The sequence below is a fragment of the Stegostoma tigrinum genome, chromosome 10 (assembly GCF_030684315.1).
Source record: "Stegostoma tigrinum isolate sSteTig4 chromosome 10, sSteTig4.hap1, whole genome shotgun sequence".
Taxonomy (NCBI): domain Eukaryota; kingdom Metazoa; phylum Chordata; class Chondrichthyes; order Orectolobiformes; family Stegostomatidae; genus Stegostoma; species Stegostoma tigrinum.
In genome coordinates, this window is record NC_081363.1 from 31015080 (window position 1) to 31042581 (window position 27502).

General features: G+C 40.9%; 1 protein-coding gene across 1 annotated transcript in view; it reads right to left on the reverse strand.

Moving 5' to 3' along the window:
• Window positions 1–27502, reverse strand: part of lrrc9 (leucine rich repeat containing 9) — a 187430-nt gene that overhangs the window by 111810 nt on the left and 48118 nt on the right. Inside the window, exons 9-12 of the mRNA XM_048538501.2 lie at window positions 15507–15724; window positions 13742–13873; window positions 9282–9461; window positions 4417–4534 (exon numbers count right to left, since the gene is read on the reverse strand). Coding sequence (XP_048394458.1) covers window positions 4417–4534; window positions 9282–9461; window positions 13742–13873; window positions 15507–15724 — 648 coding nt within the window. The remainder of the gene's footprint in view (window positions 1–4416; window positions 4535–9281; window positions 9462–13741; window positions 13874–15506; window positions 15725–27502) is intronic.

Consider the following 27502-nt stretch of genomic DNA (forward strand, 5'->3'; position numbering starts at 1 on the left):
TAAATGAACGGAAGTTTGTTTATTTTTATCAGATTACATCAAGTGTATTGAAACATGCTGAATGAGTTTCATGAAAGGAAGTTGTTTTCTTTATCAAATTTGTATGAGCTAAATTTCTAGTTGATTGTTACAACATTTTTTCATCTCACATGACTCCTGAGGTGTGCCTGACATGGAGATTAAGTGCTTGACTATGGAGGCAGAGGGGTGGCATATGAAGTGGAATCTTGGATTTGAAAGCACATAGGATGCAGGTGAAGTTGAAGAGATGTGAATGGTGTGGAGTAGAAAGCTAAGAAGCTCTTTAAAAAACTGAGGCAAAATCCCAGAAAAATAAGGTAGGCCTTCCAACCTCCTGTCAAAACTAGATCTCTCCCCCTCCACCAACTCAACCCCACACCCACCTCCTAGAGAAGGAACTGGTTGCAATGTAACCCTTTATATCATGATGAGCCTGCCACGTTGGGAAATTTCCTGACTCAAGCTACGCACCCCGCCCCTCCATTAGCAAAATCCAGAATTAAGGCATATGATGTGGGAAATGTTCATCATTGGTTTCCTCCAGTTTCACGTTCTAATTCAAATCAATGCTAAGTTCCTTCTCTGAGCAATTACTTCTTCAAAAGAAGTCATTTGTCTACGTTATTCATACAAGTTCCTCTAACTCATCAAAGACTGCTCCTTACATCAAATACATAAGGCAGAGTCACAACTTATTTATACTTAAAGTTAATTCAACTCTGCTACACACTCAGTAGGACTTCCACCAATGTATTCCCAACATTCTGAGTTATAGACGGGGCAAGGGAAATTATAATGCGATTAGGCAAGACTTAGGAGGCATAGATTGGGGTAGCAAAATGCAGGGGATGGGGACAATCGCAATGTGGAGCTGGTTTCAGAAACAGATATTGCATGCCCTTGATAGGTATGTCCCTGTCAGGCACGAAGGAAATGATAAGATAAGGGAACGGTGGTTTATTAAAGAAATTGTATCTCTTGTTAAGTGGAAGAGGGAGGCTTATGTGACATTGAGACGAGATGGTTCAGATGAGGTGATGGAGAGTTACAGATTAACTGGGAAGGATTTAAAGAAAGAGTTAAGAAGACCAAGGAGGGGACATGAGCAGTCATTAGCAGGTAGAATAACGGAGAACCCTAAAGCTTCCTATAGGTATGTGAGGAATAAAAGGATGACTACAGTAAGAACAAGGCCAGTCAAAGCCAGGAGTGGGAAGTTGTGTGTGGACCCTGTGGAGATCGGAGAGGTGCTAAATGATTATCTCTCATCTACTTTCACTCAGGAAAAGGAGAATATTGTACAGGGGAAGACTGAGATATGGGCTATTAGACTTGAAAGGATTGAGATTAATAAGGAGGAGGTGTTATCAATTCTAGAAGGTGTGAAGGTAAATAAATCCCCAGGACCAGATGGGATTTTTCTGAGGATTCTCTGGGATGCAAGGGAGGAGATGGCGGAGGATTTGGCCTTGTTCTTTGAGTCATCATTGTCTACAGGCTTAGTACCAGAGGACTGGAGGACTGCAAATGTTGTGCCCTTGTTCAAGAAGGGCAGTAGAGATGACCTAGGTAATTATAGACCAGTGAGCCTTACATCTGGTGTAGGAAAAGTTTTGGAAAGGATTATAAGAGATGGGATTTATAATAATCTAGCAAGCAACAATTTGGAGATAGTCAACATGGATTCGTCAAGGGCAGGTCGTGTCTCACTAACCTCATTGAGTTTTTTGAGAAGGTGACCAAGCATGTGGATGAGGGTAGGGCAGTTGGAGTGGTGTACACGGACTTCAGTAAAGCCTTTGATAAGGTTCCACATGATAGGCTATTGGAGAAAATGCGGAGGCAATGGGATTGAGGGAGATTTAGCAGTTTGGATTAGAAAGTGGCTTTCTATAAGAAGGCAATGAGTGGTGGTTGATGGAAAATATTCAGCCTGGAGTCCAGTTACTAGTGGTGTGCCACAAGGATCTGTTTTGGGACCATTGCTGTTTGTCATTTTTATAAATGACTTGGAAGCAGGCATAGGTGGATGGGTAAGTAAATTTGTGGATGACACTAAAGTTGGTGGAGTGGTGGACAGTGTGGAAGAATGTTGCAGGTTTCAGGAGACTTGGATAAACTGCAGAATTGGGCTGAAAGGTGGCAAATGGAGTTCAATGCAGATAAATGTGAGGTGATTCATTTTGGGAATAATAATAGGAAGGCAGAATACTAGGTCAATGAAAAGATTCTTGGTAGTGTGGATGTGCAGAGGGATCTTGGTGTCCATGCACATAGATCCCTGAAAGTTGCCACCCAGGTTGATAGTGCTGTTAAGAAGGCTTACGGTGTGTTAGGTTTTATTGGTAGAGGGATTGAGTTCTGGAGCCGTGATGTCATGCTGCAACTGGACAAAACTCTAGTGCGTCCTCACTTGGAATACTGCGTACAGTTCGGGTCACTCCATTACAGGAAGGATATGGAAGCATTGGAAAAGGTGCAGAGGAGATTTACCAGGATGATGCCTGGTCTGGACCGAGGTCTTATGAGGAAAGTCTGAGGGATTTGGGTCTGTTCTCATTGGAGAGAAGGCAAAGAGGGGATTTAAATAGAGACAAACAAAATGATCAGAGGATTAGATAGGGTGGACAGTGAGAGTCTTTTCCTAGGATGATGACGACAGCTTGTACGAGGGGGCATAGCTGCAAATTGAGGGGTGATAGATTTAAGACAGATGTCAGAGGCAGGTTCTTTACTCAGAGAGTGGTAAGGGCGTGGAATGACCTGCCCGCCAATGTAGTTAACTCAGCCACATTAGGGGCATTTAAGCAGTCCTTGGATAAGCACATGGATGATGATAGGATAGCATAGGGGGATGGGCTTAAATTAGTTCACAGGTCGGCGCAACATTGAGGACCGAAGACCCTGTTCTGCGCTGTATTGTTCTATGTTCTATGCAAGAAAGAGGAGCAAAAGTAGAACATACTGTTCTTAAACTGCTCCTTTATCCTGATGTTATGGCTTCTAGTTCCACATTTTAAAGCCAGAAAGAACCATATCCCACCACCTATCCTGTCAGACCCTCTCAAATATTTTCCTGTTCACACTTCCAGAGCAGGTGGGACTTGAAGCCAGGCCTCCTGGTCCAGTGGTGCGGAACACCTTCACCATGCCACAACAGCACTTACAGGCCCTCTCACATATTTTCTAATAAAACAGCTCAGGGATGCTATTAAGCATCCCTGAAGCAATGGGATTTGAATCCAGGTCTCCTGTCTCTGAGACAGGTACACTAACACTGAACACAAGAGCCCCAGGTTCTCTCTGAATGTTAAAAATTTAAATTAGATCACATCTCATCCTTTTAAATCTGAACACCTGTGTTATGCAACCTCTAAAATTGTAAAGACAATTAGAAATTAAACGTGATGTCATGCTCCGTGTCAGCAGCAACAAGATAATTTTGGTCAGTGTATGTTCACTCATTTCAATTACCTGGAATATAACTTAATTTCCTACATCCCAAGTGTTTCAGTTCCTTGATATCGAATGCGAAAGGAAGTGATGCTACAAACAAGAGAATGACATACATAGCCCAAAGATAACCAAGACAGAATAGCTCCAAAATACATAAAGATGACTTGTGTCAATCTCCAGCATCAGAAAAAAGATCACACTTTTGCATTTTAATATTGAATTAAATATGAGTGGGAATAGGTCAAGTTGGGAAAAGAATAAAGTTGCTACTATTACGACAGAAAGAACATGCCTGTTTATATAAAAACTGGAAGAACAGTGGATGCTGTAAATCAGAAACAAAACTAGAAATTGTTGGAAAAGCTTAGTAGGTTTCGCGCCATCTGTAGAGGGAAATCAAAATTAACGTTTCAGGTCGAGTCACCCTTGTTTAAAATGCCTGTTCATACAATTTTCATTCTTTGATATATAAATTCACAATGAAGTGAAGAAAAATGTTTGTTTTAAAAGTTATTCGAGGGCATGGGCATCATTGGCTAGGTCAGAACTTATTACACATCCCTAAATGCTCAATGGGCTGTTAAGAGTCAAACACATTCTCATGGGTCCGGACCAGGTAAAATTTTCTTCCCAAAGGACATTAGTGAACCAGATCAGTTTTTGCACCAAATCGACAGCAGTCACGTAATTGCCATCATTCCAGTTGTTTTATTTGAATTAAAATTTCACCATCTGATGGGATTTGAGCTCATGTCCCCATAAATTAACCTGACATTACCAGAGCACCACCACTTCAACTTTCCCTGTGCCAAGGAAATCAGTAACAACACACTTTATAAAAGAATGGAAAATAAAGAATGAGGCAAATTATCAGGCTCTATTCCTTTTCAAACAAGGATTTTTCCAAAGAAGATTATTAATGAACTTTTAAGTACATACCCGATATACTTCTGCTTCTTTGAAGCCATATTCAAGAATCTGGAGAATTTCATTCTTTTCAGTGGATAGTTCAGGATTATATATGTAAAATAGGTATTCCAACATTTTACTGTAGCTTCTAAAGGAGGATAGAAATTGTTTTTTTAAGTGCAGCATTTATGTGAAAAGGCAAAATTATTCTGTAATTATGTTAATATGTTGCAAATCTATGTTTAGATGTTTCTTAGCTACTGTAACGACTAAATATATTTTATTTGAAATATTAATTGGAAAATGGAAGTTTGGACTGTGGTGCTGCAAAGAAAGAACCAGTTATAATAATTTATATTATATTCATATTAAAACCTGCCCCAAAACAATATTTTAGAGATCGCAAAATCTGGGAACATTAGCTTGAGGCTCAGAATCTTGGGTACTCTGCAGAAGGGGTTTATGTAAGAGCAGTCCCAGGGAATGTTGGTGTTGATCCAGGGATGGGAAAGAGTAGCCTAGAGATTTATGGGAATAATTTGTGATTTACTGATATCTAGGTGAAGGATTCTCAGGGTTGAGAAGGGGGGAAAACTAAATTTAAGGAACACTGAAGAGGATTTTCTGGCAGCATTACATAATGTTAATCTCTGACAAAATTGAAATCCTGAGTCGAGCATGTTAAGGCACACCCAGGAAAATAAAACCAACTGCCTTCAGGTCTTCTTGGGTCATCTAACATGCTAGGCCACTTTCTCGGCCTCTTCTCTGACCCACTTGTGGCCCTAGGGGCATCGTGCAATATTCTTTGTTTGCTGGTTCATGCACTTAGGTTCATGTTTTAAAGTATTTAGTATACCTATTATACCTAAAATCTATTTGTATACACATATATGATGTTTAATAGGAGTATATTTCCTGAAAGAAACATATATTACTGCACAAAATGGAACATCTACAAACTGAAGCATTCAGAGTTTACATTTCCTCTTTTGTACTCTCTGCTGCTAGAAGAATAACAGTAGACATAAGAACATCTTCAGCTTCAAATTCTTTTATAAATCACTCACCAGCCTGAGACAGACATTAATCTGCATACCTCATTGCCATTGAGGCAACTTTGTGGAGCTCCCTATCTAATGCCATCACCACAAAAATTCAAAAGCAGGAAGTTGCATAGGACATATACCAGATTCTTAGGGCAACAAGCCTGATGAACTTCTTAAAATCACATTTCTTAAGCTCACAGACACCATTTTAGTACTGCCAGACAGGTCCAGGAAGAGAAAGCATGAAGCCTGATGTTTGTCCTATTTCTGGGTTCCTTAATAACTTCTCCCCATGCTGAGATTTGGGAATTACAATCACAACGGCGACAAACTATTTAATATAGATTAAGCAAAATTTCTGGGCATTTGGGCTTTATGCCTCTATTTATAAAATTAATCAAAAGCTCAAGTTTCAGTGTGATATATTTTCCAAATACTGCTTTGTCAGATAATTGCACAAAACTTGATCAATTCTATTATGCAACAACTTGTTCCTGAGAATACGGACCCATGTGATATCTGGACAACATTCAAAAGACTTCAGCCTTGCAAGCACTGCAAACTCCAATAACATGTACAAATGAGAATATCTTGAACTAATAGTGACATATTCTAAACTACATGATTCTTGGTTTCACTTCCAAGTGTAAAATTGACAAAATATTCCCGTAACTCAACACCAACCAATTCACCTACAATATTTCCATCCACACAAGTGGACTTTGTTAACAAAATAATTACACTTTATATTGAGTGATAAATATTTTCTAATTTTAAATTGAAACTAACCACACTTCTAAATGCCCAGCATGGAGTACACAACTGGAGAGTGAAGTAATGCAGATTCTGGAAACATAAACAGAAAATGCTTGAAATGCTCTACAAGCGACGCTCATCTGTAGATAGAGAACAGAATGAACACTTTGGGTTCACAATTATCACTAGACTTTACGATCACTGACTTCTGTCACTCTCTGCATATATGCTGCCACATATTTCCATCGCTACATATTTCTATTGGAGCAAAATCAATCCCCTTTACCAACCTTTCTAACAGTAGTGTTCACATGATTTTTTCATTCGCCCTCAGCACCACATTGAACATAAATTCCAAAAACAAGATATGAAGAAAACATAAACAAATCACTGAACAAAAATAGTCTAAATAATACATTGATGATTTTAAAAGGTGTCTTTAATAAAAAAAACTGAAAAATATTAGTTAGCAGAGCTAACTAGTGAATTTTTGTTTGTCTTTTCACTTAAGAAACAGAACTAGAGAGGGATATAGGCAAGGCTTCAACTCCTGGTCATGAGGGAATATTCCTTTCCATTCTACTCTAAGCAAGAGAGGCTTGAGCTGTACACCAGCATCATTTCAGAAAGCGCAATCACTTTTACCAGAAGCTTCCAAAGGCAGCTCCAAAGATCAGATTCCAGACAAAATAGATCATGAATAGATCATTGAGATCATTACACATGCAAGTATGCCAAGCATCAATACCAATTTGACACAATAGCAACCAAGTTGGGCTGGTTATGTACCCAAATGCCTAATAGCTTAAAGTAAAATCTTCTATGGTGGCCTAGAGTTTGGGGCACATTGTCATGGCAATAAAGGGAAGTGCTACACAAGTACACTTTGAAAGATTTAGTTTTGATTACGTCTTCAAGACAAAGGGGAAGCATTCCCAGGATTGCTTGCCTGGCATTAACAAATAAAAACTATGTAGCTTGCTTTGAAACTGAGCATATACAGACACAGAGAGAAAACACAAGAAGAGGAAATCCTAAGCCATAGGCTGGTACAAAATGCAATCATCTATGTTATGCTATCCGATTTGCCACAGAACCTTCCATGTTCAAACTGGCATTAGCCATACGCAGAATACTCAACAAACCCTACCAAACATGCCATAAAGCCATAAGACATAGGAGCAGAATCAGAAAATTAGACGCATTGAGATGCAGTCAATCATGGCTGACATGTTTCTCAAACCCCTTCTCCTACCTTCTCCATGTAAGCTTAGATTCTTGATTAGTAAAGGGTTCTATCTATCTATTTGTCTTAAATACACAAGATGACTCAACAACCCTCTATGGAAAGGAGTCCCACAGATACACCACCCTCTGACTGAAGAAATTCCTCTTCATTTCAGTTTTAAAGGGCCTCTTCACGCTGAAGCTGTGCCCTCAGGTCTTAGGTTCTTCTAGTAGTGGAAACATTTCCTCCACATCCACTGTATCTAGGCCTCTCGGTACTCCGTAAGTTTCAATCAGATCTCCCTCATCCTTCTGAACTCCATTCAGTATAGACCCACAGCCCTTAACCGCTTCTCATGTAAGAAGTCCTTCATTCCTGGAATTACTCCTGTTAATTTCCTCTGGATCACCTTCAACACCAGCACATCCTTCCTTAGAAAACTCAAAACTGCTCGCAATATTCCAAATATCTGACCAGAGCATTACACAGCCTCCACAGTAAATCTCTGGTCTTGTATCCTCGTAAAATAAATGTTAACATTGTATTTGCCTTCCTAACTGCGAACTGAACCTACATATTAACCTTAAGAGAATCCTGAGCTAGGACTCAAGTCCCTTAGTGCTTCAGATTTTCTGAAGCCTTTCCCCATTTAGAAAATAGTCAATGCTTCTGTTCTTCCTACCAAAGTGCATAACCTCACCCATTTCTACATCACATTACAACTGCCATTTCTTTGCCCACTCTCCTAGCCTGTCCAAGTCTTTCTGCAGCTTCCCTGCTTCCTCAGCACGACATGTCCCTTCACCTATCTTAGAACAAAGAAAATTACAGCACAGGAACTGGCTCTTCGGCTTTCCAAGCCTGCACCGACATGCTGCCTGTCACACCTAAAACCCCTTAACCTTCTGGGGACCATATCCCTCTATTCCCATCCTATTCATATATTTGTCAAGATGTCCTTTAAACGTTACTATAGTATCTGCTTCCACTACCTGTCCAGGCAGTGAGTTCCAGGCACTCACCTTAAACCCATGGCCCATGGTAACTGACTCTTACACCCTGGGAAAAAGCTTCTGACTGTCCAGTCTGTCCATGCCCTTCATAATCTTGTAGACCTTTATCAGGTTCCCCTCAACCTCCATCTTTCCAGTGAGGGCAGCACAAGTTTCCCCAACCTCTCTACACAGTTAATGCCCTCCATATCAGGCAACATCCTGGTAAATCTTTTCTATACCCTCTCCAAAGCCACCACATCCACCTGGTAGTGTGGCAACCAAAACTGAACTTAATATTCCAAATGCAGCCTAACTAAGGTTCTATATACATCTTTGTGTCATCTTCAAATTTAGCAACAATTGTCCGCAGTTCCTTCATCCAGATCATTAATGAATAATGTGAACAGTTGAGGTTTCAACACTGGCCCCGCCTTATGATGAACATGGTTGTCTTTGTGTCAAAGGATAATCATAACCATGTGTATCACTCATGACTATAATTAAACATATAAAGCATGTGGAGGAAGACAGGATCTCAACTTATTAATATGATTTATTGAATGTAAAAAGTAACACTAGTATTATTTCTTTAAAACACAATAGTGACTTCTTTAAAAGTATTTTACTGGCTGTAAAATGCTTTGGGATATCCTGAGGCTTCTGATGAAGGGTCTAGCCCTGAAACATCAACTTTTGTGCTCCTAAGATGCTGCTTGGCCTGCTGTGTTCATCCAGCTCCAGACTTTGTTAAAATAATTGCAATTTCTTGTTTTTTTTTTCCAAGTGATCAGTTGTAAATTGTTGTTTTGTTCAAAATGAGGAGGATTTTAAAGGCTGTTTTGTAAGATTGAAATTAAAATAACTTACCCTGATTTAAAAGGTGATCCTTCTTTATTCAAAATAGATTGGATCTTATCCTCATACTTAAGCCGTAACATTCGATTGTGAATTCTGACTATGCGATTTATTTTTAAACCTGTCACTCCAAGTTTCTTAAAATCCCAAGCACAGAATCGAGATAAGATTACATCATAGCAGGAAGTGAACCTATCATGGAAGAAATATTGCATGTATTTACATGTAAATATCCTGAATTCACACATTGCTGAAGTTTACTCATACATAGTTTGGAAAATACATTTTAAATATCTGCTACCATTAAATAAAAACAAGCCATCGGATTGTTGTAGAACAACGATTTAAATTCTAATGTTGAAACACTGGCAAGTAATTCTGCCTTGAAAATTTTGAAATTAAAAGATGCTTTTTTTAAAATAAAAACAACATCTTGTCTGAATGAATTTTAAACAAATCAAAGAAGCACATAAGTGTTATAGTGCAGGAGGCCTATCATTATCAGCTGTCAATTTCCTGCTTTTTCCCCAGAACCTTACATATTATTTCTCTCCAAATAAACATGTAATAGCCTCTTGAATGCCTCAATTGAACGTCAAATGATACGTGTATCAACAACCAATTAAATTCTAGTATATCGTGCATGACGGGCACTTAAAAACTGTTCTAAGACTGCTTTGTGCAATGCTATGATTACTATCTATTGACTTGGGAGTGTCACAAAGCTAACAGCAATTCCAGAAAAAAGTTTCCAGTTCTTTGGCAACCAGCAACTGGCTCGAAAAATTTTTTAACAATTAAATCTTTTGAAACAAAATTTTTTAACAACTGAAATCTGATGAGTTTAATGTTGTGATGACACTGATTGCAGGTCCAGGGACAGCAACGCTTAAACATAAATGTCACACATGGCAAATTAGTAAGTGAGAGGTATTACACTATTGAAAGTCAAACCAAGGTAGGACTTATATAGTAAATGGTATGGTCCTGAGGAGTGCTGTGGAACAGTGAGACCTAGGAGCACAAGTACATAGTTCGTCGAAAGTTGCGTCACAAGCCGACCGGGTGGCGAACCAGACATTTAGCATACTGGCCAAGTTGGTCAAGGCACTGAGTACAGGAATTGGGACATTATGTTACATTGGATATGTCATTGGTGAGGCTGTATTTGGAGTACAGTTTTGGTCACCTTGTTATAGGAAGGACGTAGTTAAACTGGAAAGTGTGCAAGAAGATTTACGAGAATGTTACCAGGACTAGTAGGCATGAGTTATAGGGAGAGGTTGGCAGGATAGGACTTTATTCCTTGGAAAGCAGAATGAGGAGAGATCTTATTGAGGCGTATAAAATGATGGGGCACATAGATAGTAAGAACTGCAGATGCTGTAGTCAGAGAAAACACAGAGTGGACCTGGAGGAACACAGCAGGCCAAGCAGCATCAGAGGAGCAGGAAAATGGGGAGGGGGAAGGGAACTAGAAATAAATAGAGAGGAGGGGTGGGGCTGGGGAAGGTAGGTGGGATAGTGATAGGTGAGTGCAGGTAGGCAGTGGTGGGTTTGACCAAGGAGGTGGGAGGGATGGAGAGGTGGGAGAGAAGATAGCCAGGTTGTCAAGTCAAGGAGGTAGGGATGGGAGGGAGGGTTAGTCATGGGATGAGGCAGGGTGGGTGGGGAGATTTTGAAGTTGGTAAAATCCAAGTTTAGACCACTAGGCTGTAGGCTTCCAAAGTGGAATATGAAGTGCTGCTCCTCCAGATCATGGGTGGCATCATTGTGGCATTGGAGGCGGCCCAGGGAGTAGGAGGGAGAGTTAAAATGCTTCACAACCTGAAGGTGTTGTCATTTGTCATGAACGGAGCACAGATGCTCTAGAAAATGATCTTTAAGCCTCTGTTCGGTCTCACTAATGTGGAGGAAGCCACAATCAATAGCAGTAGACCACGTTGACAGATGTGCAGGTGAACCCCTATCCAACGTGGAAGGTTTGTTTTGTGCCTTGAATGGAGGTAAAGGAGGAGGTATGGGGGCAGGTGTAGCACTTCCTGCGTTTGCAGGGAAAGGTGCCGGGGTTAGTGGGGAGTGTGGAGTGGACAAGGGAGTCGTGGATAGAGTGGTCCCTATGAAAGGCAGATAGGGGTGGGGAGAGAAATATGTCTTTGGTTGTGGGATCAGCTTGTAGGTGACAGAAGTGGCAGAGAATGATATGTCAGATGTGGAGGTTGGTGGGATGATGTGAGGACAAGGGGGATTCTGTCTTCCCCTCCGCATCCCTACCATCCTTAACTCATTTGGCCTACATGTGACTCCAGATCTACAGGGATGAGCTTGACTTGTAAATGCCCCTGTAATGGACTATCAAACCACTGAATTAAGTTGAGTTGACTTGAGTTAGCTTTATTGTCACATGTACTCAAATGAGCTTATAAGTCACCACTAACTGTGCCATCTTAGGTACCTCGGTATAATCCTTAATTATAGGAGAGAGAAATGAAGAAAATAAGTTGCACTATAGCTAAACACTATAGCTAACGATTGGTCAGAAAAACAAGAAGTGCAGTTATAAAGACAAACATCACATATTATGAGTACAAAATCTAAAAGCAATGAAACCAGATGGACCATCCAGCAGTGCTAGAGTTGCCACCATGTCCACACCAGTATGAATGGATATCAAACTCTCCACAAAACTCTGTGTTAATTTGGTGCTCTATGCCTCCATGCCTCCTCAAATTTCATGAAGGCTTTCTGGAAGGTTTGCTATTGCACCAAACCATGTCAATGCTTATTAAAAGCGCTCATCAGTGTTTCCTGAAAATATGTACAATTTTGATGGTACCTATAGCACCATGTGTGGAGCCATCTACACCATGGCTGAATAAAACACAAGCTTTTTACAACAGAATTACTCCAAAGAAGAGTTATCGGATCAAAAATGTTTATTGTTTCTCTCTCTACACATGCTGCCAGACATGCCGAGTTTCTCCAGCAGGTTCTGCTTTTCTTTCAGATTTCTCACAGTTGCGATATCTACTTTCACATGAGAGAAATTGGGCAAACTATCTGTGGCTTGATCTGAGAATAGAAATTATGGGAAGGAAGTGGACTCGTATGAGGGTACTATCACCTTTGATTATTTGACAATCATTGTTAACCACAGCCTCACACCCATGTCCATGCCCTGTTGATCAGCATGCCAAGCTGTTCTGTGAGACAGAGAACAGACAAAGTAGTGAGACACAATTTATAACCATGTAGAATTATGAAAGAATGAGATGAAACTAAGAGTGTTATGAATGAGCCCTGATTAATGGAAATTGTTGGCAGGTGAGTGTGCACTGAACATCATGAGAATAGTACAGTGGGTGGAATATGAAGTGTGAAGATATATTGACTGACTTTGACCTTTGATCATTGAACTTATTGTGTACTACATTTCGGTCACTGGGTCCACATTCCTGACATTGATCACCATTATTATTTGCTCTCAAAACCATTGCAAAGTTTGGATGGAGGGTTATTTGGCCTTGGTAGTTAGATTATGTCTTTCATTCTCTCCACTATATTTTCCAGCAACTGGGAACCTTGCAGCTTGCTTTCTTGCCTTTTGTACTACAACTGATTATGTCCTGCTCAGATTTCTCTTCCATGATCAACGACAGCAAAAACACAGTCATCCTCTGCTTTAAGATCAATGTATTTGGACATGTTATGGCCACTCCTCTGGAGGCAGGAACTTGAACTCAGACTTTCTGTCCCAGAGGTAGGGATACTATCACTGAACCACAAAACCTTTGTAGATCTCCTTTAGGAGTGTAGACTGACTTTAAATTGAGTGAGCTATCTTTAAGTAGTGTTGGCTTCACTTGAAATTGGACTCCAGCTCAGGTGAGCCTTCATTCAGCAACATATTTATTTAAATAGCATTCAGGCAAATTATCTAACAGCAGATTTTTTAAATCAACCTGTTCATGCATGTTATTACACGCTTCCGGAGCAGATGGGACTTGAACCCTACTACTATGACACAAGACCCCTATTGTCAGGCAGTTATCCAAACAAATACATACAGACTACCATCCATTACAATCCCCATGACTGATCTCAGGGACTGTATAATTTAGCCCCATTGTTTCCTTAAAAAAAACCCCACTGTACTCAGCTATAGTTTTATGAAAACAATACTATGAGGTGTGAGTTCATGACATTAGAAAACTTATTTCTCAATGTGAACAAACTGTGGGATATGCATAGTTGGAATTAAAAATGTGAATAATATCCTATTGAGGATTAAAATGACTGCTGTCACTGCTGAGGATCTGTATGCTACGATGTTTGCTAGAAATGAAGCAACTACCTCAAGTTTCAACAGGAAAGATTCTGTTCACTTTTAATTACAGCTCTAAATAATATTTGAAAATTTGGTCATGAAGTATTTTGAGGTTTCTGTTAGGAATATGCAGTTATCACCATACCAGACATCAGAAGGAGTGCCTTCCTCAAAGCGAATGTTTCCCACGGTTTCCAGTTCGATTAACAAAAATAGAACACTCAAATTAAAAAACTCAATGATTGGCTTTAGTTCAGTGTGATACCTTGCTTCAATTCTGTCAAAGAAATGATAGGATGGAATGACTTATTTAAGTGTCACAAAATAAATATTCAGTTGAGTTTATGTTAACAGTAAAGCCAAAAATATTTTAGTTAGCACATTATCTCATATCTTTTTGCATAGTCTGAGCAAGGAAACTGTGAAGGGAAAGTTTGTTAGGGTGGATTGGCAAAAAGCATGAAAAGATTTGATGGTAGAAAGGCCAGTATTTAGGTATCTTCAATAATCCTCTAAAGCACAAACACCAACAGGTAAAGGTGAATCAACCACATTAAGGAAGTACTTTAAAGATTACATTAGATCGAAGAAGGTGACTTACAAGAATTCCAGAAACAGCAGTAAGTCTAAGAATTGGAAGGAGTTTAGAGAACTGGTCAGGAAAAGAGAATACAAATGCAAGCTAGCAAGGAACATAAAGATAGACTGTAAAAGCTTCAATCGATATATGAAACAAAAAAGATTAGCAAAGATAAATGTGAGCCCATCATATGTAGGGACAAGAGCATATATATTGAAGAAACTAAACAGTTACTTTATATCTGTACTCACAAAAGATGATACAGGAAATCTCCCAAAAATACTAGGCAATTAAACAGCTTGAGTAACAGAACAGCTAGAAGAAATTAGTATTAGTAAAGAGATAGTAGGAACTGCAGATGCTGGAGAATCTGAGATAACAAGGTGTAGAGCTGGATGAACACAGCAGGCTAAGCAGCAGAGGAGCAGGAAAGCTGACGTTTCAGGTCTGGGCACTTCTGAATTTCTGAAGAAGGGTCCAGACTCAAATTTTCAGCTTTCCTCTCCTCTAATGCTAGTTGGCCTGCTGTGTTCATCTAGCTCTACTCCTTGTTATCTCAGTATTAGTAAAGAGGCAGCATGTGAAAATTAGCTTGACTGAGGGTTCAGAAATCTCCTGTACCAGATAAGCTTCATCTCAATGTGTTAAAGGAAGTAGAAAGAGTTAGTGGATGCATTGGTGATTTTCCTTCATAATTCTATAGATCTGGAAAGGATCCTGTTAAGTAGAAAGCAATAGATGCAGCCTTACTATTTAAGAAGAGAGGAAGACAAAGAGTAGACAACAAAAACCTAAGATAACGAAGTGTGGGGCTGGATGAACACAGCAGGCCAAGCAGCATCTTATAAGCACAAAAGCTATGTTTCAGCTTTTGTGCTCCTGAGATGCTGCTTGGCCTGCTGTGTTCATCCAGCTTCACACTTTGTTATCTTGGATTCTCCAGCATCTGCAGTTCCCATTATCTCAGACAACTAAAACCTATTACGTTAACATCTGTAGTAAGGAAAATATTAAAATTCATTTTAAGGGGATGTGATTATTAATATTTTTTATTGAGTCAACACAGATTTATGAAGAGAAATGTGTTTTACAAACTTGAAATTTTTTGAGGGTGTTACTTGTGACATAAGCAAAAGAAGAACCAGTGAATGTGATCTGTGAATTCTCAAAATGACTACAATAAAGTTCCCCACAGGTGTTCAGGAAATAAAACTAGAGTACCTGGAATTGAGGGGAATATACCAGTACAGATTTTCTAAAGATATTAATTTGAGAAATTCAGCAGCTTTTGCAATATCCTGCAAAATGCAACACAAACTAATTCACTCACTCATCAAGCCTGTTGTTCCAAAATGTTAGTCTTTCTTTCAGAGCATCCAATTTTTGACACATTTTCTGCTCTTCCATCGATTCTTCTGTGTTGTCCTTTACAGAATTACTATTGCAATGTATTTCTTCATTCCTGTCTTTATTCCTCAGCCCATTCAGAAAGGTCTTTACGGAATTTGGCCTTTTGCTCAAATATAGCATTGTCCATTCCGATTCTAGCTGTTTCAAGAAAATTGTTCCATTCACTATTATCATACTTACTATAAAAATTTTCATTCTTAGCTATTTGTTGCAAGGTTGCATTCTAAAATAAATACCTTACAAAACGTGAATTCATCATTATACATTGAGATATCTATCTGCAGTTTCTCCGGCTGTGGATATTCACACATACATTCTCCCCAAGACTGCTGAGATCCTCAACACAAAGCAAAGTTCATCAACTCCAGATAATCTGCTACTATTTACTTATTTATATCTTTACATTTAGTTTATCGAATAGGGCCCTCAAATGTAACATTTAAAATACACTGATTCTAGACTTGCGAGTTTGTCGGTTTTGAGAGAGTAATGTGATCAGTTATATCATTATTTACATGAATCTCACTGTACCATACCTTTCACAAAATTTTGTTCTGCTTGGTCTATACTATTGCAGTATTTTATTTTTATTTACTTTCATCCTCTTTACAATCATTAACGTAATTATCAGTACCATTACTGCCATTATCACCATCTCCACCCACTTCGAACTCTGACTAGACGTTGTAATCTGATTCACTTCAATTCAACAAGTTCAAGTAAATTCAAGTGGATACTTTGCCTGAGTGAGTATACTTAGTGATTTTGATCAAAGTGGGAATTTGGGACAGAGGAGGAATAAGGGACTCTAAGTAAGATGCGCTGCAAGGAGTAATAACTCCAGAGTGGAAGGCTATGGGGAAGATAAAAGGTCTGGATTGAAAGGCCTACCTACAATGAAATAAGCAGCAGAGTGCCATCACAAACCACAAATGAAACAAGTGCAGGAAAAACAGCTGATTGGTGAGAAGGATTTGTGAATATTCTTCGTAGAGTAAAAATAAGATCTTCTGTTTGTATTCAAGTTTCTAGCCACTTTTCTCCTCTTCTAAAGATAGATTTTAAGTATAAGATTTACACTTGTGTTTGAAAAATAATTACATTAAATTTGGGAAAGCAGGGATGCTAGAGTAATTAACAAATAAAGTAAATCTGGTAGGGCTAGCAGAGCAGGTGATGTGTTGCTGCTGCAACATGAGAGATCTGCTGGACATCAAAGTGATCTAGAGTGAACATATCTGTGTTAAGTGTTTGTAGCTCAAGGAACTTCAGATCAGAGTTGAGGAGCTGAAATCTGAACTGCAAACATTGTGCCACATCAGGGAGGGGAAAAGTTAACTGGATACTTTACTCCAGGAAGCAGTCGCACTTGTCAGATTAAGTAAATCAAATTTGATCTGATATCAAGGACAGTAGGACATGACAGCAGATGAGCCAGATATGGGGATCCAAGGGGTAGCATTTGAGGATGCTCCGCCCCTGCAATTATCCAACATTTACAAGGTTCTTGCAAGCAGTGCCAATGAGAGTACGGACCACAGGGAGGATGGGTGTATGGACCATGGCACTGTGGTACGGAAAGCCATTCAAGGGGTGGGAGGAAATTGGAACCTAGTACAGTTAAAGGACATTATAATCACGGGGTTAATGTTCTCATCAGCTGTGGGTGTGTTTCCTGAAGGTTCTGTTGTTTGCCCATTGCCAGACTTAGACACCTCCTCAGAGTTAGACACAAACGGGGGGTGGGAGAGAATGGACTGGGCTGTTGTTGTTCCCCATTGGTTACAATGACATAAATAGCACTAAAATAAAAGGTACTGCTGAAAGAATTTTAATATTTAGGAGATGGCTGAGAAAATGGAATCTCCACTGTAATAACCTCAGGATTACTATCTCAGCCATCTGCAAAAACATTTAAATGTAGTACTCAATGATTGGTGTGAGAGGAATGGGTTTCATTTCAAGGGCACTGGTACCAGTACAGGAGTAGAAGGGAGTTTTTAACGGTGGGATGGGCTTCACATTGATGGAATTAAGACCGTTGATTGTTGACTGAAGGCAGAAAATGACTGTTTCCACAATCCTTGGTTTTTGCAAGCGTTATTATAATTTTTCAAAGCATGCGAGTTTTGAGAAGATTTGTAGCTCAGGTTGAGGTACTGGGTGTGAGTTTGCTTGCTGAGCTGGAAGGTTCATTTTCAGATGTTTCTAGGTAACATCATCAGTGAGCCTCCGACGAAGCGCTGGTGTAATGTCCCGCTTTCTATTTATCTGGTTAGGTTTCCTTGGGTTGGTGATGTCATTTCCTGCGTTGGTGATGTCATTTCCTGTTCTTTTTCTCAGAGGATGGTAGATTGGCTCCAAATCAATGTGTTTGTTGATGGAGTTCCGGTTGGAATGCCATGCTTCTAGGAATTCTCGTGCGTGTCTCTGTTTGGCTTGTCCTAGGATGGATGTGTTGTCCCAATCAAAGTGGTGTCCTTCCTCATCTGTATGTAAGGATACGAGTGATAGTAAGTCATGTCATTTTGTGGCTAGTTGATGTTCATGTATCCTGGTGGCTAGCTTTCTGCCAGTGTGTCCAAATACGGACCAAATACTGAACTAGAGGAGCAACCATCCCAACACCCACAAACGAAGCTGCATTAGAACATTATTCCAACGAGCCACCACACACTGCAGCACAGAGGAACTATGCAGAGCGGAGGAAAATCACCTATACAGCGTATTAAAAAAAAGGGTACCCCTTGAACACAGTCTGTCGATTCCTCAGCAATAAACCCAAACAAACAGACAAAACGGGCTCAGAAACCGTAACCACTCTCCCCTATATCAAAGACATTTCCGAAATGACTGCCAGACTACTCGGACCTCTTGGCATCAGGGTAGCCCACAAACCCACCAACACACTAAAACAGCAGCTAATGAACTTAAAAGACCCTATACAGACAACAAACAAAACGAACGTCATCTATAAAATACCTTGCAAGAACTGTGACGAACACTACATTGGACAAACTGGCAGAAAGCTAGCCACCAGGATACATGAACATCAACTAGCCACAAAACGACATGACCCACTATCACTCGTATCCTTACATACAGATGAGGAAGGACACCACTTTGACTGGGACAACACATCCATCCTAGGACAAGCCAAACAGAGATACGCACGAGAATTCCTAGAAGCATGGCATTCCAACCAGAACTCCATCAATAAGCACATTGATTTGGAGCCAATCTACCACCCCCTGAGAAAAAGAACAGGAAATGACATCACCAACCCAAGGAAACCTAACCAGATAAATAGAAAGCGGGACATAACACCAGCACTTCGTCGGAGGTTCACTGATGATGTTACCTAGAATGGTGACGAAACGTCTGAAAACGAACTTTTCAAAGCATGTTAACCAATACCAATATCAGCACGGTTTACACTGCTGTTTGTTCAAGAAACAGGGAGGTTGAGTTGCATGTGTGCTGAAACCATGGAGTGTATCAAAAATGAGATTTGGCGAACAACAAATAGCTGATGGACTTTATGGAATAGTGTCTAGTTGTGAATGGCAAAAGTCTTCTGCCAGCCACAATCAGGGATTGCTGAATAGCCTTGAAGTTCTTAAAGAGATTATTCATTGGGAGGAATTTAAAACTTTTGATAATCAAAACACCACTGGACACAAGCTTCCAGTCACAAAATCACTCCTGAATCACCACCATCTGCTTCCCACTTCTCAGCCAATTATGGATCTAATTTGCCAATTCTCCTCAGATTCCATGGGCTCTTACCTGTACCATCAGTCTCCCACATAGTACTTTATCAAAACGCTTCTTGAGATCCATGTAGATTATGTCAAATGCATTATCCTCATCTACATATGTGGCCACCTGTGTCACAAATTCACTCGGGTTCATCAGACATGATTTCACCTTTAAGATAATCATGTCACTTGTTCTTGATTAATCCATGCCTCTCCATGTGCAGATTAATTCTGTCTCTCTATTCTTCCGATTATTCATGATCTACATTAAAAATCTGGATGACTTGTTGCTAAATTCGCAGATTACATAAAGATAGGTGGACAGACAGGTAATGCTGAGGAAGCAGGAAGGCTGCAGAAGAACTTGGGCAGACTAGGAGAGTGGACAAACAAGTGGCTGATGGAATACAATGTGCGAAAATATGAGGTTATACACTTTGGCAGGAAGAAAGAAGGCACAGATTGTTTTACAAATGTGAAAAAGCTTCGGAAATCTGAAGCACAAGGGGAGTTGGGAGTCCTACTTCAGGATTTGCTTAAGGTTAGCAGGTAGTTTTAGTTGACAGTTAGGAAGGCAAATGCATTTTGAGAGGGCTAGAATACAAGAGCAGGGATGTACAGCTAAGGCTGTACAAAGCTCTAGTCAGATATTTGCAATACAGTGAGCAATTTAGGTCCTCTCTCGAAGGAAGCATGTGCTAGCCTTGGAGAAGGTACAGAGAAGATTACCAGAGAATGATCCTGAGAATGAAGGGCCTGTCATATGAAAAGCAATGTGGAACTTGATGGAGTTGAGAAGGTTGAAGGGGGGATTTGATTGAAACTTTCAGAATACTGAGAAGCACAAAAAGCTGATGTTTCGGGCCTAAACCCATCACCAGAAAAGGGGGATGGGGAGAGGGTTCTGAAATAAATAGGGAGAGAGGGGAAGGTGGACCGAAGATGGATAGAGGAGAAGATAGGTGGACAGGAGAGCATAGGTGGGGAGGTAGGGAGGAGATAGGTCAGCCCAGGGAGATGGACAAGTCAAGGGGGTGGGATGAGGTTAATTGTAGGAAATGGAGGTGTGGCTTGAGGTGGGAGGAGGGGATAGGTGAGAGGAAGAACAGGTTAGGAAGGTGGGGATGATCTGGGCTGGTTTTGGGTTACAGTGGCGGGAGGGGAGATTTTGAAGCTTGTGAAATCCACATTGATACCAATGGGCTGCAGGGTTCCCAAGTGGAATATGATTTGCTGTTCCTGCAACCTTCGGGTGGCATCATTATGGCACTGCAGAAGGCCCAGGATGGACATGTAGTCTAAGGAATGGGAGGGGGAGTTAAAATCGTTTGCGACTGGGAGGTGCAGTTGTTTATTCTGAACCAAGTGTAGGTGTTCTGCAAAGCGGTCCCCAAGCCTCCGCTTGGTTTCCCCAATGTAGAGGTAGCCACAACGGGAACAGCGGGTGCAGTATACCACATTGGCGGATGTGCAGGTGAACATCTGCTTGATGTGAAAAGTCATCTTGGGGCCTGGGATGGGGGTGAGGGAGGAGGTGTGGGGGCAGGTGTAGCACTTCCTGCAGTTGCAGGGGAAAGTGCCGGGTGTGATGGGGTTGGAGGGGAGTGCGGAAATTAGGAGAGAAGGGGAGGCAGTTAGAAGATGGATAAAGGAGAAGATAAGGAGAAGTAAGGGAGAATGGATGGAATCTTTGTCTTTCTAATTTGTGTATACATATTTGTGATAAAGCACATTTACAAAATAGTCTGTGTTTGTTTGTAAGGGCAAGGGGTTTAAAATTCAACTGGGCAGAGCTATATGTCAATAATTCACAATTGTTTACTTGGACCTAGAATCTATTTATTTGTAAATAAATAGCAATTCCTTCGAAGTACAGAAACCTGGTCCATCCTTTCTGTCAACTTGGATCTAAAAACCAGAAAAATTTGAAAACTGTACACTTTTATAGAATTTTTAACTTTTGCAATACTCCGAGAATAAATAGCATGCTATCCCAGTAAGGCAAGAACATTCACGCATTAAAAGAGATGGGAGGGGCAAGTTTTCAGGTTACATATCAGGTCACAAAACAAAAGGATTGGGATAATGATACTCAGTTGGACAGGAAAGGACAGAGTGTATAAACATAGAAAAGCAGAATCAAATAGGGGCAAAAGCCAAAAATATCGACTCTTCACTTTAATACAAACTGTATTTGTAACAAAATATATAAGCTAACGATGCAGAGGTTAATGGGTACGATCTTATGGACATTACAGAGACAGCTACAGAGAGATCAAAGCTGGGAATTGAATGTGCAGGGCTGTGTGACTTTTCAAAAGCGCCCGCAGGAAGAAACAGACAGTGGGACAGCTTTGTCAGTAGAAAATATAGTAAGTACAATAGCTGGAAACGATCTTAGAATCATATGGATGTGGAGCACGAAACAGACCCTTCAGTACAACTTGTCCATGCCAACCAGATATTCCACATTAGTTCCATTTGCCATCATTTGGCTCAGATCCCTCTAAACCTTTCCTATTCATATAACAATTCAGACGCCTTTTAAATGTTGTAATTGTACCGTCCTTGACCTCTTCCTTTGGCAGCTCAACCCATTCACACACCACCCTCTGCATGGAAAAAGTTGCTCCTTAGGTCCCTTTTAAATCTTTTCCCTCTCACCTTAAACCTTTGCCCACGGTTTTGGACTTGCCCCACCCTGGTGAAATGACCTTGACTATTCACTCTATCCAAGCCCCTTATGGTTTTATAAACTTCTATAAGATCACCCCTCAATTTCTGACCCTCCAGGTCAAATACAGCTCAAACCTTCCAACCATGGCAAAATCCTTGTACATTTTTTTCTGAATCCTTTCAAGTTTCACAACATCTTTCCTGCAGCAGCGAAACCAGAATTGAACGTGGTGTTCCAAAAGTGGTCAATGTCCCATACAGCCACAACATGACCTAACTACTAAACTCAATGCACTGACAACAAAGGCAAGCGTACCAAATGCCTTCTTTACTATCCTGTGTACCTGTGACTCCACCATCAAGGAATTATGAACTTGCACTCCAAGGTCTCTTTGTTTGGCAACACTCCCCAGAATTGTACCACGAGGTGTAATAAGTCCTCCCTGGTATGCCCTACCAAAATGGAGCAGCTCACATTTATGCAAATTAACTCCATCTGCCACTCTTCGGCCCAGTAGCCCATCTGATCAAGGTCCCATTGTACTTGGAGATACCTTTCTTTGCTGTCACCTGCAAACATACTGAACATACGTCCTATATTCACATCCAAATCATTTAAATAAATGACAAAAAGCAGTGGACCTAGCACCGATCCTTGTGTCAACACATCTTGCTGAGAGACATGTTCTCGTCCTTTTCCCATTACTCTACACATTCTTCCTTTTCAAATAACCATCTAGTTCCCACTGAATGCCTCAAATAAATAGGCCTCTGCAACACTCCCAAGCAGAATATTTTATCCTGCTTTGAAAACATTCATGTCACAAAGAACAAAATTCCCTTCTGTAAATATTGTCTTTTAAGAATATCAAAAGAACTTTAGACGATACAATAACCTTAAATCAGAAGAAGTAGAATCCATATGGGTAGAGGTAAGGAATAACAACATGAGTTACACTGTAGGACACAATATATCAGGAGATCACAAGGGCATATTACAAGGGTATTAATCATGAGTCATTTTAATATTCTCAGATTTGGAAAAGCAAACGGGCAAATACAGGCATAAAGTAGAATTTGTCTTGCGGTCATATTCCAAGAATAAAATGTTGTGCATCCAGCTTGGGATTAGACTATGTTGAATTTGGTAGCGTGAAATGAGGCTGGATTCGTAAATGATGTCAAAGTAATAGATTCCATAGAATTCAGTATTCAGTTTGAGAAGATGGAACTTGGATTGGAAACAATTTAAATAAGGGTAAATACACAGAAATGAGTTGGCTGGAATGGAGTAGGAAATGGGTTCAGCAGAAAATATAGTTGTTGAAGAACGACAAGCAGTTAAGGTAATAATTCGCAGCTCACGACAACTATATCCCAGTGAGAAGAAGGATTCAAGGAAGGGAATAAACTAACCATTGTTAACCAAAGAAGTCAAAGATAGTATCAAAGGCTGAATCAATGAAAAAAGATAAAATGTGGCAAGCCAAAGTATTGGGAAGTTTAAGAACCAACAAAAGGTGACCCAAAAAAACAATGAAGGGAGAGAAAATAAACCAGCAAGTGCTAATAAAATTGACAGGAAGAAACTTATTTTGAATACATCAATAGGAAAAGAAGCGTAATGACCATATGCTCCTTAGACATTTTGGTTGCTGTCAACATACGACTTGAGAGAGCAAAGGAATTCTACAAGGCCTAATAGAACTCATAGGCCAATATCCTGAAGACTGCCAATCCTGGAAAGTCCACCTACATGTGGTTTGGAAAGATAAGTTGCCTAGCAACACCCAAATCAGAACCAATTAAAACAAATGTCTGGTTAAATGGTCCCTCTGTTTGAATGGACCGTCACAACCATAACGGAAGCCTTTCTGGACCAGGTGAGACCAGATCATCATACAGGATGGCATATTATTATAGCAAGAGAGATTGTCCTGAGGAAAGGTTGCCACCAGATACTGGCTGAACTCCACCAGGGTCATCCAGGGGTTTCCAAGATGAAGATGTTGGCGAGAAGGATGATATGCTGACTAGGCCATGGTGGAGCAGTGCCCAGAGTGCAAACATGGACAAAAATTACTGTCAACAGCTCCTCCACATTTGAGGGAATGGCTGAAATAAACCCTGGACTCAGGTACATGTTGATGAAACCGGTCCTTTCATAATCTCAATGTTCTTGGTCATTGTGGATGCCCATTCAAAGTGATTGGACCTGAACCTTTTGCGTCCACAGTCTGATATTGCCAGCTGTGATGGTTATGTGTCCAAAAAATGTAAAACTATTATGGACTCCAGTAGCGGTGCCACTGGTGGTGTTTCGGCCAGCAGGAGGCAGCTCAAAGCATCTGCATTAGCTTCTTGGCCTCCTGGATGGTGTTGCAGCTTAGTCATTATATGCTCATAGTATTAGAGTCCACTGTTGAATTTGGCTAAAGCTATGGCAGGCACTGCCTTGTCCTCTTTAAATGGACCTACCAGAGGTTTCCAGTTTATTCTTGTGGAACTTCCTTACTCCAAATACGATGGCCAAACCTTCCATCTCTATCTGGGTGTGTTTATGGTCTGCATTTGCCAAAGTCCTAGATGTATAGCTTTTTATAGAATCATAGAATCCCTACACTGTGGAAACAGGCCATTTGACTCAACAAGTCCATACCAGCTCTCCGAACAGCATCTCACCCAGACTCACCCCCCTACCTTATCCCTGTAACCCAGCATTTCCCATCACTAATCCAAGTACCTATACATCCCTGGACTCTATGGGTAATTTAGTATGGCCAATCCACCAAATTTGCACTGTGGGAGGAAACCAGAGCACCTGGAAGAAATCCACAAAGACACAGGGAGAATGTGGAAACTCCCTACAGTCACCCAAGGTTAGAATTGAACCTCTGTCCCTGGCGCTATGAGGCAACAGTGTTAACCACTGAGCCACCGTGCCATCTAGTTAGCTATCATATCTAACCATAACCTAATATTATGAATAGGAATCACACTTGGTAAACTTCCCTGAAAACTATACCTTGGCAATATGACCATTTCCAAGGCTGCCTCTTTTTTCAAAAGAGTTGACACAAAGGTGCCAGGATGGAGGCTGAGTTACATTTGAACTTTCCATAATAATTCACGAAACCAACAAAAGACCTAAACTCTGGTACAGATGTGGGAGCCTTCACTTTATCTTCCAATGGGTGCAACCCTGTCTTGTCAAATCTGTCACCAAAGTAGGTTACTTGGGTATCTGGTATACATTTTTTCCCTTCTAAGGTGTATGCCTGGTTGGGAGTAATGTGCAAGAGCTATGTCCAAGTTTTCTAAATGCTCGTTCTTGGTCTTCATTGTCATTAACACATCATCCCTAAAAATGGTGACCTGGAGTAGAACTTTTAAAATGTTCTCCATCACCTACTGAAAAATTGCACAGGTTGATGGTACCCAAAATGGCATTCATACATTTTACAACCCGTAATGGGCAGTTGTACCCTAATCAATTTTAGCATATTTCTGCGGATCCTCATATAACCAGACTTGCAAGAATGCATGACTCACATCCAGCTTTGCATCCAAATCCTCTGTTTGAAGGATTGTGTATTTATCCAGCAGCGAAAGTGGTTTATGCTTTGTTTAAAATACCCCACAAAAGCAAACCACCCGACGAGCTTCATAATCAGTACGATTGGTGCTGCCCATTCCCTGAACTGGACTGGTCTGATGATGCCTTCGCTTTCCATCCTTTTGATTTCTGTCTCAACTTTTTTCTGTAAAATAAATGGCACTAGGTAGGCATGCAAAATCGCGGAATTGCTTCCTGGTCTACATGCAAGGTGGCCTTGGCTCCTTTGATAGTCCACAGACCTTCCAGAAAAACTTCTGAGTATTTAATTTGGACTTCATTCAGTTGAGCCAAATATCAGTGAATCTTTCTGAACAAATTTGTTCCATCATTCTTGGGCCCAAGCCGTCTACATCTGTCAGCGGTAAACTGAACCAGCTGCTTCTCATAATAAACAGGAACTGAAGTCATACCCTTAATCTGTAGGGGTATGGGTTCTCAGCCTAGCCAATGTCTTATGCAAACTTAAGGAAGTTTGGAGTCCAGAGCTAATTTTGTTAAAGAGTATCAGAGATAATGGGAACTGCAGATGCTGGAGATTCCAAGATAATAAGATGTGAGGCTGGATGAACACAGCAGGCCAAGCAGCATCTCAGGAGCACAAAAGCTGACGTTTCGGGCCTAGACCCTTCATCAGAGAGGGGGATGGGGGGAGGGAACTGGAATAAATAGGGAGAGAGGGGGAGGCGGACCGAAGATGGAGAGTAAAGAAGATAGGTGGAGAGAGTGTAGGTGGGGAGGTAGGGAGGGGATAGGTCAGTCCAGGGAAGACGGACAGGTCATGTCCATCATGGGCCTCCTGCACTGCCACAATGCTGCCACCCGAAGGTTGCAGGAACAGCAACTCATATTCCGCCTGGGAACCCTGCAGCCATATGGTATCAATGTGGACTTCACCAGTTTCATAATCTCCCCTTCCCCCACTGCATCCCTAAACCAGCCCAGTTCATCCCCTCCCCCCACTGCACCACACAACCAGCCCAGCTCTTCCCCCCCACCCACTGCATCCCAAAACCAGTCCAACCTGTCTCTGCCTCCCTAACCGGTTCTTCCTCTCACCCATCCCTTCCTCCCACCCCAAGCCACACCTCCAGCTACCTACTAACCTCATCCCACCTCCTTGACCTGTCCGTCTTCCCTGGACTGACCTATCCCCTCCCTACCTCCCCACCTACACTCTCTCCACCTATCTTCTTTACTCTCCATCTTCGGTCCGCCTCCCCCTCTCTCCCTATTTATTCCAGTTCCCTCCCCCCATCCCCCTCTCTGATGAAGGGTCTAGGCCCGAAACGTCAGCTTTTGTGCTCCTGAGATGCTGCTTGGCCTGCTGTGTTCATCCAGCCTCACATCTTATTATCTTCTAATTTTGTTAAAGACTGGTTCCACAATCACAAACAGCAATGCCAGTAATCAACTTCCATTAGAACCAGGCGATCATTTAACTAGATGTTTATTCTGATTTGGATGTTGCTAAGCAATTTAACTGTTCCAAACCAGATGTAAGTGGACTTTCCAGGGTGTGCACTCTCCTGGATATTGGCCTTTGAATTCTCTTACTTAATTTAGGTCTAGTGGGATTGTTTTGCAGCAACTAAAATGGTTTGCCAGCCAGATCCTGAAGAAAAACAATCTGGCCAAGGCTTGAGATAATGTGAACTGCAGATGCTGGAGAATCCAAGATAAAAAAGTGTGAAGCTGGATGAATACAGCAGGCCAAGCAGCATCTCAGGAGCACAAAAGCTGATGTTTCAGGCCTAGACCCTTCATCTGGCCAAGGCTTGGCTTTGCTTTGGGGTTTTGCTGTGGGCTGACCTTGATTCTTTGTTCAGGATACGTCCTGAGCGAGTCAATGCAACTGACTTC